Source organism: Orycteropus afer, unplaced genomic scaffold (assembly GCF_000298275.1).
Source record: "Orycteropus afer afer isolate SDZICR_OR568_19922 unplaced genomic scaffold, OryAfe1.0 scaffold00089, whole genome shotgun sequence".
Taxonomy (NCBI): Eukaryota; Metazoa; Chordata; class Mammalia; order Tubulidentata; family Orycteropodidae; genus Orycteropus; species Orycteropus afer.
This window is the reverse complement of record NW_006921676.1, coordinates 4835328-4849922: the sequence shown is the minus strand read 5'-3', so window position 1 is coordinate 4849922 and position 14595 is coordinate 4835328. Positions and strand designations below refer to the sequence as shown.

At 40.9% G+C, this 14595-nt stretch overlaps 1 protein-coding gene across 1 annotated transcript in view; it reads right to left on the bottom strand.

Annotated features, from left to right (window-relative positions):
• Nucleotides 1–1016: 1016 nt before the first annotated feature.
• Nucleotides 1017–14595, bottom strand: part of ATP4B (ATPase H+/K+ transporting subunit beta) — a 21419-nt gene continuing 7840 nt past the window's right edge. The window contains exons 2-7 of the mRNA XM_007942379.1: nt 11175–11303; nt 7707–7820; nt 6866–7065; nt 4817–4876; nt 2404–2505; nt 1017–1178 (exon numbers count right to left, since the gene is read on the bottom strand). Coding sequence (XP_007940570.1) covers nt 1017–1178; nt 2404–2505; nt 4817–4876; nt 6866–7065; nt 7707–7820; nt 11175–11303 — 767 coding nt within the window. The remainder of the gene's footprint in view (nt 1179–2403; nt 2506–4816; nt 4877–6865; nt 7066–7706; nt 7821–11174; nt 11304–14595) is intronic.

Sequence of the window (14595 nt, the reverse complement as noted above, 5' to 3'; positions counted from 1 at the left end):
TCCCTATAGTTACCTCTTCCCTGTGTCCTCCTGTCCTGTGCATTCCTGCCCCCTGAGCTGTCTCCACTAACATTGTTCTTACCATAGCTATTTCTGTCCTGGAAGTGTCCTTTGCTGTACTGTCAGTATGAGTGAGTGTTCTTAGTTGACAGCTCCCACACCAACATTGTTTTGAAAATTTTCCCAACTTGTAACGGAAACTTTAAAAATATTTTTTTAAAAGAAAGTGTTTAATTTTAAGTTACTTTTGTCTCTATATCAGAAGATACGACCTTTTTTTGCATAGAATAAGTGATTTTAATGTTTTTACAATTTAGGAATTGTATTCTTCAAAGCAAGGATTCAGAATATACATTATCCTGTCATGTTTTATATCACTGCATTAATAGTTTTCAATTAAAATGGCTAATGGTTCATACTGAAATATAAAAACCAAACAAACTCACTGCTGTCGAGTTGGATCCGACTCATAGCGACCCCTCCTCGAGTTTCCCGGGCAGTATCACTATGGAAGTCAGTTGCCCTGTTTTCCTTCTGAGGAGTGGCTGGTGGGTTTGAACTGCCAGCCTTCTGGTTAGCAGTCAGATGTCTTAGGCACTACACCACCAGAGCTCCCATATTGAAGTACAGGGAAAAAAACTAGTAAAAAACGTGACTTCTCGGAATGAGATGAATCATCTTGGTGTCCTGTTGCTTGGATAGTTGCTACCTTACTGTTACCATGTTAGATAAACATTTTTATTGTAGCTATATATTCTATCTAAAGAAATAAGAATAAAGGTGTAATAAGAAACAGCCAATACTAACCACAAGTACTTAACATCTAAAAGCTTCTCTGGAATTACCAAATTGACTTTAGGATTGGCGTTGTAAAATGTTTTTAAAGGTAATTTGGAAAGGAACTTGCAGGTATATTAAGACCAACCAAGAAATTGATGGTTTTGTAAATTAGGCTGCAGGTTATGAACCATCTTCTTGAGTCTTACCAAAATTATTATATACCTACTCTTGGTAGTTTACTTCTGGATTTTGAGTTTGAATTCCACTTTTCCTTCATATGGGTCATGGGGATTGTCGAAGGTAACATGTTCTGCAAGGATTTTACACACGATGACAACTTGTGTATTCTTGGGGATGTTGAGAAATTTGGCTGCAACCAAAGGGTTTGTATATTGTGGCTGAAACAGAAGTACAAAAAGCATCGATGTTTAAAGAATCTCTTGACATTCAAGGAAAAATCATATAAACAAGGGTTGTTTTGTGCCATTGAGTCAAATGCAATTCCTAGCAACCCCATAAGACAGAGTAGAACTGCCATCGTAGCGTTTACAAGGCTGTAATCTGTACAGACTGTCGGGTCTTTTCTCCCACAGAGTGGCTGGTAGGTCCAAGCAGCTGACCTTTCAGTTAGCAGCCCAGCACTTAACCATTGCATCACCATGGTTCCTTATAAGCAAAGGAAGGATCAATATCTAGTTAAATTGATAGCAGGGGCAGAAAATTTGATGAAGAGGTGTTCATTTACGTATGTCCTGTCTCTGAATCAACATTGAAGTTCAGTTTACCTTCCCTATTTAATAGATTGGTATCAGCTTTAATACATACATGATAAAAATGTTTCCTCATTTAGAATTAGTCTAGAGGGGACAGGCAAGTAACAGTTGCCAGTAAAAATAACAGTTGATGAAAATTAATGTAGAAATGAAGAGGGAAAAGCAAGAGATAATGGAAGAAAGGCTTTAGAATGGATAAACTCACTGCTGTCGAGTCGGTGCTGACTCATAGCGACCCCTCCTTGGTTTCTGAGGCGGTATCACTATGGAAGTAGATTGCCCAACTTTCCTTCCAAGGAGTGGCTGGTGGGTTTGAACCACCAACCTTCTGGTTTGCAGTCAAATACCTTAGGCAATACGCCACCAGAGCTCCCTTAAAATGGATAGGTGGTTGTCTAAAAGGATTTGAGAGGCTCTTAGAGTTACATTTGATGTGTATTTCATGAGAAACTAAAAAAACCAAACCCATTGCCATCGAGTCAATTCTGCCTTGTAGCGACCTGCATTGGGTTTCTACAGCTGTAAATCTTTACAGAAGCAGACTGCCTCATCTTTCTCCCATGGAGCAGCTGGCAGGTTTAAGCTTCTGACCTTTTGGTTAGCAGCAAAGTGCCTTAACCATCACCAGAGCTCCTTATTTCATTGAGAGGAATATGTTCTTCAGGTAGTTAGGAGAACATGGGTTTGGGGAACATTGGAGCATCAAGTGGTGAGGACTAGCATTCGTTAAGTAATGGCTTTATTTCATTTTATAAATAAAAACATTGCTTTCTTTGTGTTAAGCCTTGCTAAATTGGAGATGATTTGGGGGAAAGTGGTGGTTGTCAGGGGAAAAACAAAGCAAGCATACCTGAGCTTTCTTCCCATAGTAAGGGAAGTAGTGTAGACTGAAGGTGCCATTGGGTGGGTAGTACTCGACATCAAGGGGTTGGCTGTCCTTGTGCTTCTCCTCCTGAGGAGAAGAAACCAGTATGTATTTAGAGTCTTGTCCATGTGCGTTGCTGTGCAGGTGATGACATAAAGACTTTATTGCAGTTAACTACAAAAGCGTTAGTCTTTATAATCAGTATGGAGGTCCTATTGGGAAGGTAATTTGTTAGTATGCAAAACCCTGGCTACTTTAATCGAAAGTTGTATATTTACTGTTTTGAAGCCTTAGTCAGAAAATGCAGGTATATAATTAAGCTGAGCATTTGCTTGGTTATCTGCACATGGAAATGGAAGCCGTTAAAGCTGGTTTGCTGAAACTGGTTTCAAAGTTGGAGTGACTTTCTGGGAGTTAATAAACATGTTTTCCTGAAATCTATCTTTTTTTTCATTATCAGAATTAGCAAAATGTTCAGTGTATATAGTTTAAGCTTGAAGACTAGATGAAGAATGCTTTATGTCAAAGTTTCAAGTCAGTTTACATATATGGATAAAATGACTAAAAGAACTACGGAAAGAAACAAAAATAACCATAACCAGGAAAGAATGAAACCTTTAAAGCAATGTAATGTTTCTGTTACATTGTAAATTTATGTTGTTCAGTTGTTAATAGCAACAGAACTTTTGGTTTCTGATACAATGGTCAAAAGAAAGGTTAGAAAGTATTTTATGAAAGCAAATTTAAAAAAATTTTAATGCTGTACTTTTAACTAGTTTTGAAAATAATTGGAATATACCTGAGATTAATGCCAACCCTCTGTATCATAGTGTACTATTCAGTAATGTAGGCGCTCTGGTGGCATAGTGCCTGAGGCATTAGACTGCTAACCAGAAGGCTGGCAGTTCAAACCCACCAGCCACTCCTTGGAAGGCAGGTTGGGCAATCAATCTACTTCGGTAGAGATACCACCTCGGAAACCCAAGGAGGGGTCGCTGGTCACTATGAGTCGGATCTGACTCAATGGCAGTGTGTTTCTGGTTGGTAATGTAGACTTTTTTTTTTTTTTTTTTTTTTTTGTGATTTAGGTGAAAGTTTACAGAGCAAATTGGTCTTCCATTCAACAATTCATATGCATTTTGTTTCATGACATTGATTTTAATCCCCATGGTGTAACAGCACTCTTCCCTCTTCCTTTGTTTACCATTTCCTTTTGCCCTTCCTTCTTGCCTTCTGAGCTTTAACCGACTGCCATTGAGTTGATTCTGACTTACAGTGAGCCTATAGGACAGAGTGGGAGCTCTGGTAGCGTAGTGCCTAAGGCACGTGATTGCTAACCAGAAGGCTGGCAGTTCAAACCCACCAGCCACTCCTCGGAAAGACAATGGAGCAACCCACTTCCGTAGTGATACTGCCTCAGAAACCCAAGGAGGGGTCACTGTGAGTCGAGTCTGACTCGACGGCACATAACAACAACAGTAACAACATAGGACAGAGTAGAGTTGCCTCATAGGGTTTCCAATGCTGTGAATCTTTATGGAAGCAGACTGCCTCATCTTTCTGTCAAGGAGCAGCTGGTGAGTTTGAGCCACCAACCTTTTTTTGATTAGCAGCCCAATGCTTTAACCACAGCTCCACAAGAGCTCTGCAAATGCTGCCCTTTTGATCACCGTGGTTGATTGTTCTAAGGAGTGCATACCTCCCTGGTGTTACTGTTCATCTTAAGGGTCTGGCTGACAGTTGAGCCACAAGCTTGAGTTCATTCCAGTCTTGAAGAATATCTAAGGGCCATAGTCTCAGAGGTTCCACTAGTCTCTGTAAGACCAGTGAATCTGGTTTTTTCTATTATTTTGAATTTTGTTCCAGATTTTTCTCCTACTGTATCCAGGAACTTCTATTGTGATCCCTTTCAGAGCAGTGGGATGTGGTAGCCAGGTACCATCTACCTCTGGACTCAGGGTCGTGGAGGTGGGGGTCATGTGGTCTATTAATCCTTTGGACTAATTGTGTCCAGGCATCTTTGATTTTCTAATGTGGACTTATTTTTGCAAATAAAAGAATAAAACCACATGCTAAAAGTATCTTGGTTTCCCCACATCACCATTAAACATTCTAAACTATGTTAGTAATAAACTATTCCAGGTGCCTTTGAAGCAAATCAACAATAAGGAAGACATTTCTTAACCGGGTTTTTATGTCTTGTGACAGACTTTTAAATGATGGGGTATGCTATTTGTACAATTGACTGACTTGGCTAAAACTTGAGATCTTTTTAGAGGAAACTTGTAAATGTTATAGTAAAAAAATAAATAAAACTCACTTCTAACCACTCCTTTCCTGTAACAGCCTGAGAGAAACATATAGAAACAAGGACTAGGAAGAGAAGATTCATACTCACCAGGAATGTGCAGTCCACTCTGGGAGCGATGGTACCATTGCTGGGGAGAAAGTTGACAATCTAGAAGGAGGGGAAAATACATTTATATTCACAGACATACTGAACCTGGAACCTCTTAGTACTGTGGAAATGCACACTGCGGTCCCTGTCTATGAATGTGAAAACAAAGCCAAGCTGCCTCCCTATTGAGGGCCTGAGGTTGGGCCATTTCAAGGATTTTGTTTTTCCAGTTGGGGAGTGAGGACATCACCTTTGGTCTGGCTAGTGGTTCCTATTGTAATAAACCCCTAATAAATATAAGTAACTGATATTTTAAGACAAGACTAATCCCTCCAGAGTCTGCTTGGCCTAGGATATAGGGTCTTTGCTCTGGTTTACCAAGCTGCTAAGTGGCAGAGCTGGAACAGAAGCTCAGGTCTGCCTGCCCAGTCTGTAGTGCATGATCTTTGCCATCACTATGGATTTCTTAGTTTGACTTCCAGGCGTAGCCCTCCATAATGTATTAAAATACAGCTTAGTGTCTGGTTGGTAGTAGACATCAACATACTGTTCCCTGTCTCTTTCCCCTTCCTGCATAGTTTACTTTCCCAACCTCATTGTGAGCTCCTTTATGCAGACATTCTTCTACCCATCTGGCCAACTTGCCTTCCAAACATGCTTTGTGCTTTTCCAAACCCATGCATTTACCTCCCATCTGAAATCCCAGCCTTTCGTTTTCACCTGTTTGTGCCAAAAACTTGGTACAGGGCTTGCCTTTCCCATAAACCTTCCTTGAATTTTCTCCAGCCCTAGCCTTTCCCTCCTGTAAGCCTCTGGGGTCCTTCTTATGTGCCCCTGCGTGTTAAAACCAGCTGTCCTCAAGGTGACTGACTCATGGTGACCCCGTGTGTGTCAGAATGAACCTGTCTCCATGGACTGGTTTGGTTTGGCTGGTTTGTCACAAGCAGATTTCCAGGCCTTTCTTTTAAGGTGCCTCTGGGTGAGCTTAAACCTGCTGCAACCTTTTGGTTAGCAGCTGGGCACTCTATTAGACATACACATCAGTCAACTAAAGGCCTGCCAGGGCTCAGGGAAATGAGTCTAACCTGTCAAAGAGCACTGATGAAGTTCCAGCTCAAAGTAAGGACCCTTGATGTCTACACCAGTGGAGTGTATGGCTTTAGACTTTTTGAGATAGAAAATAAATAGTTCCTGTGCCCTGGCTAGATTAGTGCTATTATGCCCTTCTCATCATTTGCTCTTTTTATGGCCGTGAGAGACACCAGGTCTGCCTTGGGGACTGTTGACACCCCAGCACCTCCAGTACCTGACCCTGAAGTACTTAGTAAATATCATATGCAGAAATGAATCTGTGATCTACATTGGAAACCATTGCATTAGATGATAGCCAGATCTCTTCCAACTGAGACCATAACTCTGCCTTACATCCTGCCTTGGCCGCCTTGGAGTTATATGTACGTGTGCTTCTCCACTTAGCCCTGAAGGTAGGGCCTAACTTTAAACAATTCTGCTGTATTCTGCCTGACAATATCCAAACGCTGTATGTACTGATGGGAGCTCTGGTGGCATAGTGCCCAAGGCATTTGACTGCTAACCAGAAGGCTGGTGGTTCAAACCCACCAGCCACTCCTTGGAAGGAAGACTAGGCAATCTACTTCCATAGAGATACCACCTCCAAAACCCAAAGAGGGAGTCCTATGAGTTGGAGTCAACTTTCTGTCAGTGAGTTTATATGTTTATATAAATAAATAAATAAACACATATATGTGTGTATACACACACACACACTGATGAATAAATACTTGTGTCTGAATGGTTGGCCTTCAATTTGTATTTTAGAGAGTACGCTCATGAGCCAAACGAAACGGACACATGTTGAACCAATATATGCAAATGTGGTAAATGGCTTGAAACCCTGGCTAGGAAACTTTATTCCTCAATCTGTGTGTTTCAATGTACAGCAGTTGAACATCATGATCCTGCTATTTCAGTGTGCAGCTCTAGAAGTTTTCACCGGCAGTCTCTGATCGTGGTACTCTCAATACTCACCCTGTTCATTTTAATAATAAAGCACGGCTTTCCTTCTTCAAATCCAAAGTTAGGATCCGTCAGACCCGAGCAGTTTTGCAGCATATCTACTGTGAACTTGCAGGAATACTTGGTGTGGTTTGGAGCCTCAAAACTTTCCTGGAAGTAGTATTTCTCCGAAGAGCAGTTTTTGTTGGCCTTCTGGGCTGCTGGAGAATAAGCTGCCCAGATCACAAAGGCACAAATGAGTAAGGAAACTGACCTGGTTTGTCTGTTGCTGGCTTCTTTGGCTGCTCTTACTCTACAACACTGGTTAGCAGAGGAGCATTGGTGGTGCACTGGTTAAAGTGCTCAACTGCTAACCAGAAGATTGGTGGTTTGAGCCCACTAGCTCCTCCATGGGAGAAAGATAAAAGAGTCTGCTTCTGTAAAGGTGGTTGTTGTTATGTGCCGTCGAGTCGGCCCTGACTCCTAGCGACCCCTCCTTGGGTTTCCGAGGCAGTATCACTATGGAAGTAGGATCGCCCAACCTTCCTTCCGAGGAGTGGCTGGTGGGTTTGAACCGCCAGCCTTCTGGTTAGCGGTCAAGTGCCTTAGGCACTATGCTACCAGAGCTCCTTCTGTAAAGATTAGAACCTTGGAAATCGTAAAGGGAGGTTCTACTCTGTCCTATAGGGCCTCTATGACTCAGAATCAATGCAATGCCAGTAGGCTTATTTTTTTGGTTGGTGGTTTTAAGGATTTTTATCCAGACTAGGTTGTGTAGAAGTTTTAACTTGGTCTTGAGCTTCTGAGTGAAATTTAATTTAGAAAATGAAAACAAAAGTATATGAAGTCTTTTTTTTTTTTTTCTTAACCTTACCTGCCAGGAACTTGTGAAGAGTGTGTGTTAGGTCAGTCCAGGTTCTATTATCAGAAACATTGTAGGAAATGTCCAGACCTTTATCTCCATAAACATCTGGCCTTAAGGTTACCCCTGGAAAGAGAGAACATCATAGTTTTTATTTAGTTTCTTCTAATCTATTCAAGCAGTTTTCTATTAAATTGATGAATAGAATGCAGAACTGCCCCACTTTTATGGGTGCATAAACCAAGGTTTTGGGTGATTTTGGTCAAAGTTAATGTCTGGAAGCAGGGACCCAACTCTTCTAAAGTTCCTTAGAATTTGAGGAAGGAAACCCCATGTACAAGGAAAACTGCAAACCAGACTTCCTCTCTTGGTTTATTTAGAATTGAGTTAAACTTGACAGCAACACAATGAAAAAAAGGCCATATGTATGGTGAAGAATTAAAGACCAGCACCAACCAACCAGTTGCTGACGAGTCGACTCACTTATGGTGACCCCCTGTGTGTCACAGTAGAACTGTGCTCCATAGAGTTTTCAATGGCTGATTTTTCACAAGTAGATGGCCAGGATTTCTTCCACAGTGGCTCTGGGTGAACTCAAACCTACCACCTTTTGGTAAGCAACTGAAAATGTGAACCAGCTGAGTACCGTAAATTGAAGGCTCCTGAGAACTCGCTGATGATGGAATTCGTGGGATTCATGACACTAGCCAGAGAGTTTGGTGCTCCAGTTGACCCTGAGAAAACTGTGTATTCAATGTGTTTTTCACAGGAGCACGATGTACTTGTTATCTCTGATTCATATGTCCACAGTAGGCTCTTCACTGTCTCAATTCTGTCTTGAATTTGCATAGGGCTCCCTCAGGTTGCCAGTTCTTGAAACATGCCTCATGACAAGCAACTTTGAGCTGCAAGACAGGACATTGTTTTCTTCAGTGCTTTGCCCGAGTAAGCATTTACCTCAGCTGTGGTTGCCCTTTTCGTCACTGTTGTTAATGGTACTGAGTACTCCAGAATCCAAGACTGAGTTTCTAAATGAAATTGTATTTTAACACACATTTGAGAAGTTTTCACTGGTATTGATTAAGGACAGAAGTAATCTAACGACATGTTAATTTTTAAAAGGAAAAGTGCAGAAGTGTAGTAAGTTTAAGAGCAAAAGTCATCACTTTCACCAGTCTCAACAGTTTAGTGTGCATCCTTTTAATACAAAGATGTAGAAATGTGTACATGTGTATATCTATATATCTATATCTGTATCTATATTTTGACTCACAGCGACCCTATGAGGCAGAGTAAAACTGTCCCTTAGGGTTTCCAAGGCTGTAAACCTTTATGGAAGTAGACTACCTCATCTTTCTCCCACAGAGTATATGTTGGGTTTGAACCACTGACCTTCTGGTTAGCAGCTGAATGCCTTAACCACTGCACCACTAGAGCTCGTTGTTCCGTAAATAGCATTGTATCCATATATACTTTCTTCATTTTTCAATGCCAATTTAAAACATCTTTTCAATTCATAGGCTTGCTACATTTTTCCTATTGATTGCATAATAGTTGCATAATTGTGTGAGTTGAGTAGTGTACAATTTATTTAACCGATTTCCTATTGGTGAGAATCACTTTTCACATTTTTAAGCCAGGGCTTTAACTTTTCCCTCACATGTGCTATCTTATCTTCTAGCTCTCTGTCTAACTGTCTTGGATCATTTGTTCACTTTCAGCCTCCAGACCACCAGCTTGGCTTTGCTTATTGCTGACCTACCATGAATTGTTTTCATGATATTTTTTATTTTGGCATTCATATTTTTAATTTCTAGCCATCTTTTTCTTTGCTCCTTTTTCATAGCCTGTTCTTGTCCAATGGATACAACATCTGTGATCTTCCTGAGGATACTAGTTAAAATTTATTTAAATTCTCATGTGATCTCTGATTTATTGCTGCTACTTCCAGGTTCAGTTCTGCTTTTTCTTCATGGGTCTTCTCTTTCTTGCTCCATCCCACCCCTAAGTTACCTGAGAATCCTTAGCCATGAGTTTAAATTTGTGAATGAAGAACTGGGTGGATTTGTTAGAGGTAGATGGCATGCGTGTCCTGTGGTTGTGTAGGTCTGTTGCTCCAAAGGCTGTGCTCTTTACTGGAAGGTCTGTTGCGGGCTGTGGGTAAATAGCAAGAGCTGACAGGTGGGCTTGGGCAGCTCCACAACTGCTAAAGCACAAAGCTTAATCCGAGAGTTACGCACTTTATTATAAAGTTCTGCTTAGTGTTTTCTTTGTCTTTCCTCTCCTCTTTCCCCAGTTCTTTGGCTCCAAGGTGGAGGTCTAGAGTCACTCCAAGCTTGCTCTGCTTCTCACCTAGGCCCCAACATCCAATCTAGGTGTTACCCAAGGAGTAACAGCTTTTGTGCATCCTTGGGACTTGGGAGGGATCTAGCAGTTTGCAATGTCCTGCGGGTGGCCTTCAGGGTCCACCCCTTTCTCTGTGCCTGTGAACTCCAGCCTGGGCTTCTCTGTGCTCCTTAGGGAAACAACTTTTATCATTGATCTTTTGGGTGGTGGTTTTCTCTGCTCTTAGTTTTCTTCTTCCTTATCTTTGGTATACTCAGTCAATCTGATCCTGTGTGTTGTTGCCTTCTAAATTTTTCTAAACATTTCTGATGTGTTATGGTTTTGTTGTTAATTACTTTCTATCATTCCAGTGCTGCCTTAATGAGAGTGGAGTGTATACTCGTCTACCATCTTGAACCTTTGGCTCAAGCCTTTAACTTAACTTTGACTCCTTTGTCAGTGTTCAGGGCAGTGTATGGCACATAAAGAAAATTTAATATTCTGAATTTTAATTTTTTATTATGAAAGTAATATATTCCCACAGAAAAAAATCATCCAATACTGAAGGACATTAAATTGAAAGCAAAAACTCTTTTCTCCCTTCCAATTCCTTCATTTCAAATCTTCTGGGCCTACTTTCTGTTAAGTTTCTTGTTTATCCTTCCAGAAATTTTCTATGTGCATATATAAGAATATAAAGAAAGTGAATATAAATCTCATTTGTTTTTCCCCTGTGTAACAAAAAACCTTCTGTTTCAAAATTAAAACTAAAGCCAAAATCAGACTTTATAATTTGGGGTCATCTTCTTCATAGAAGGAAACTGACTGGCCATCTATGCATGCACTTGGGATGTTTTCCAAAGCCAGTTAGGCAGCTGAGGTGGGTGTCTTCAGAAGTCATTGCAGACATGAGCACAGAGACCCCTCTTATTGCTGTCCAGCACTGACCCACTGTCCATGCAGCCCTGTGGGCCCAGGCAAGTGCTTGCTTCTCTGGGCTTCAGTCCAGAAGAGAAAGTATTTTATGTCTGACATTATATTCAGGACTGAATGTTATTACTGCTGCTGCAGCTTTGCTATGGATGTCAATGTCTAGAGATTCTGGTCTCTGGGCATACTTGATACTGGGCTAAAGAGTTCAACTCTAATACTTACCTGGTGATTTTAATTGATCCTGATAATCTGGTGTGTATGGGTCGATTGTCCACATTAATGTGTAAATGCACAGTGCAAAGATCCCTGTCATCACCACGTAGAAACCCACATAATAGAGGCTGATCCACACTGTGAAGAGCAAACAATATTACAAGCAACTAAAAAAAATTGTTTATGTTACATAAATTCACCATTTTAAAGTGTACAATTTAGTGGTATTTAGCACGGCATAGTGCCTAAGGCACTTGACTGCTAACCAGAAGGCTGGTGGTTCAAATGCACTAGCCACTCCTCAGAAGGAAGGTTGGGCAGTCTACTTCCTAGTGATACTGCCTCGGAAACCCAAGGAAGGGTCACTGAGTTGGGTTTGACTCGACGGCACATAACAACAACAACATCAGCACATTCTCAATGTTGTACAACCATCACCACTATCTTGTTCCAGAACATTTCAGTCACTCCAAAAGGAAACCCTGTCCCCATTAAGCAAGCAGTCACTCCTTCCCCTGACTCCCCACAACCATCCTCTATCCCAAGCCCCTAGCAGCCACTAGTCTGCTTTCTGTCTCTGGATTTGCTGTCCTAGATATTTCAAATAGATGGAAACATACAATATGTGACCTTTTGTGTCTGCCTTCTTTCACTTCAGCCAACATTTTAAGTGTAATCTTAGTTACACTTGGTTGCACTAGTAATATATAATCATTACATATTATTATATATTATAATAATAAAAAAATGACAACCACTAACACTAACTGAGCACTTACTACATGTCAGGCATGTTATAGACATTACCCCAATCTTAACTGTGAGGTGGAGTTTTTATTATCCCCATGTTGTTTAGGAGAGGAAACTGAGGTCAGAGAGGTTAGGTAAGTTCCCTGTCAAAGGACACAGTAAGTGACAGAGCCAGGATATAAATACAGGTCTATAAGCTCACAGCTCTTAACATATAGCTTCTGTTTTTCCAGAGCTCCTTGTTTTTGCTTTTTTTAACCTCCTGCCTAAAATAACCACCACTCAGTCTATCAGTTTGTCATGCTGTGGTGGCTTGTGCATTGCCATGAGGCTGGAGACTATGCCACCGGTATTTCAAATACCAGCAGGGTCACCCATGGTGGGCAGGTTTCAGGGGAGCTTCCAGACTAAGACAGACTCAGAAGAAGGAAAGGGCCATCCACTTTTCAAAGAATTGGCCAGTGAGAACCTTATGAATAGCAGTGAAACACTGATTGATATAGTACTGGAAAACTTTATGAATAGCCCTGAAACATTGTCCGATGCAGTGTTAGAAGATGAGCCCCTTAGTTGGAAAACCAAAAAAACAAACCAAACGCACTGCTGTTGAGTCGAACTCGACTCATAGCGACCCCTCCTTGGGTTTCCGACGCGATATCACTACAGAAGTAGATTGCCCAACCTTCCTTCCGAGGAGTGGCTGGTGGGTTTGAACTGCCAGCCTTCTGGTTAGCAGTCAAGTGCCTTAGCCACTACGCTACAGAGCTCCTCTCAGTTGGGAAGGCACTCAATATATGACTGGGGAAGAGTTGCTTCCTCAAACTAGTTGTTGTTGTTGTTATTTGCCGTCAAGTCGGCCCCGACTCATAGCGACCCCTCCTTGTGTTTCTGAGGCAGTATCACTACGGAAGTAGGATTGCCCAACCTTCCTTCCGAGGAGTGGCTGGTGGGTTTGAACCGCCAGCCTTCTGGTTAGCAGTCAAGTGCCTAGGCACTATGCTACCAGAGCTCCTTCCTCAAACTAGAGTCGACCTTAATGACATGGACAGACTAAAGCTTTTGGGGCCTCCATTTGCTGGTGTGGCATGACTCAAAATGGGAAGACACAGCTGCAAACATCTATTAATAATTGGAACATGGAATATAAGAAGTATGAATCTAGGAAAATTGAAAGTTGTCAAAAATGAAATGGAATGCATAAAGATCAGTACCCTAGGCATTAGTGAGCGGAAATGGACTGGTTTTGGCCATTTTGAATCAGACAATTACACGATCTACTATACCAGTAATGACAAATTGAAGAAGAATGGTGTGGCATTCATTGTCACAAAGAATGTTTCAAGATCTGTCCTGAAATACAATGCTATCAGTGATAGGATAATATCCCTATGCCTAAAAGAAAGACCAGTTAATATGATTATTGTTCAAAATTACTCACCAACCACGAAAGCCAAAAATGAGAAAATAGAAGATTTTTTTTTTTTTTTTACCAACTTCTGCAGTTTGAAATTGACCAAACATGCAACCAAGATGTGTTGATTATTACTGGTGATTGGAAGGCAAAAGCTGGAAACAAAGAATCACCAGTAGTTGGAAAATATGGCCGTAGTGACAGAAATGACGCTGGAGATCGCATGATACAATTTTGCAAGACCACAACTTATTCATTGCAAATACTTTTTTTTTCAACAACATAAACAGTGGCTACACATGTGGACTTTGCCAGATGGAATACACAGCTATCAGATCGACTACATCTGTGGAAAGAGGTGATGAAGAAGCTCAATATCTTCAGCCAAAACAAGGCCATGAGCTGATTGTGGAACAGACCATCATCTGCCCATATGCAACTCAAGTTGAAGCTGAAGACGATTAAAACAGGTCCATGAGAGCCAAATTATGACCTAGATTATATTCCACCAGAATTTAGAGACCATCTAAAGAATAGATTTGATGCATTGAATACTAAATACTGAAAACCAGATGAATTGTGGGATAACATCAAGAACATCATACATGAAAAAAGCAAAAGGTTATTAAAAAGACAGGAAAGGAAGAAGAAACTAAAACAGATGTCAGAAGAGACTCTGAAACTTGCTCTTGAACGGAGAGTAGCTAAAGCAAATGGAAGAAATGACAAGATAAAAGAGCTGAACAGAAGATTTCAAAAAGCAGCTTGAAAAGGCAAAGTAAATTATTATAATGAAATGTGCAAAGACCTGGAGTTAGAAAACTAAAAGGGAAGAACACACTCGACATTTCTCAAGCTGAAAGAACTGAAGAAAAAAATTCAAGCCTCAGGTTGCAATATTCAAAGATTCTATGGCAAAATAGTTGATGCAGGAAACACCAAAAAGAAGATAGAAGGAATACACAGAGTCACTGTACCAAAAAGAATTGGTCGATGTTCATCCATTTCAGAAGGTGGCATATGATCAAGAAGGAAGAAGGAAGAAGCTTCACTGAAAGAAGTGGCAAAAAACAAGGCTCCATGAATTCACAGAATACCCATAGAGCTGTTTCAACAAACGGATGCTGCTCTGGAGGCACTTACTCATCTATGCCAAGAAATTTGGAAAATAAGTACCTAACTGCAGTGAATTGCTTGATGTGGCCCTTCTAGCCATTGTCCTCCATTCTGTGGTGTTTCGTAAATCCCATTATCCATGCCTGTTTGGGG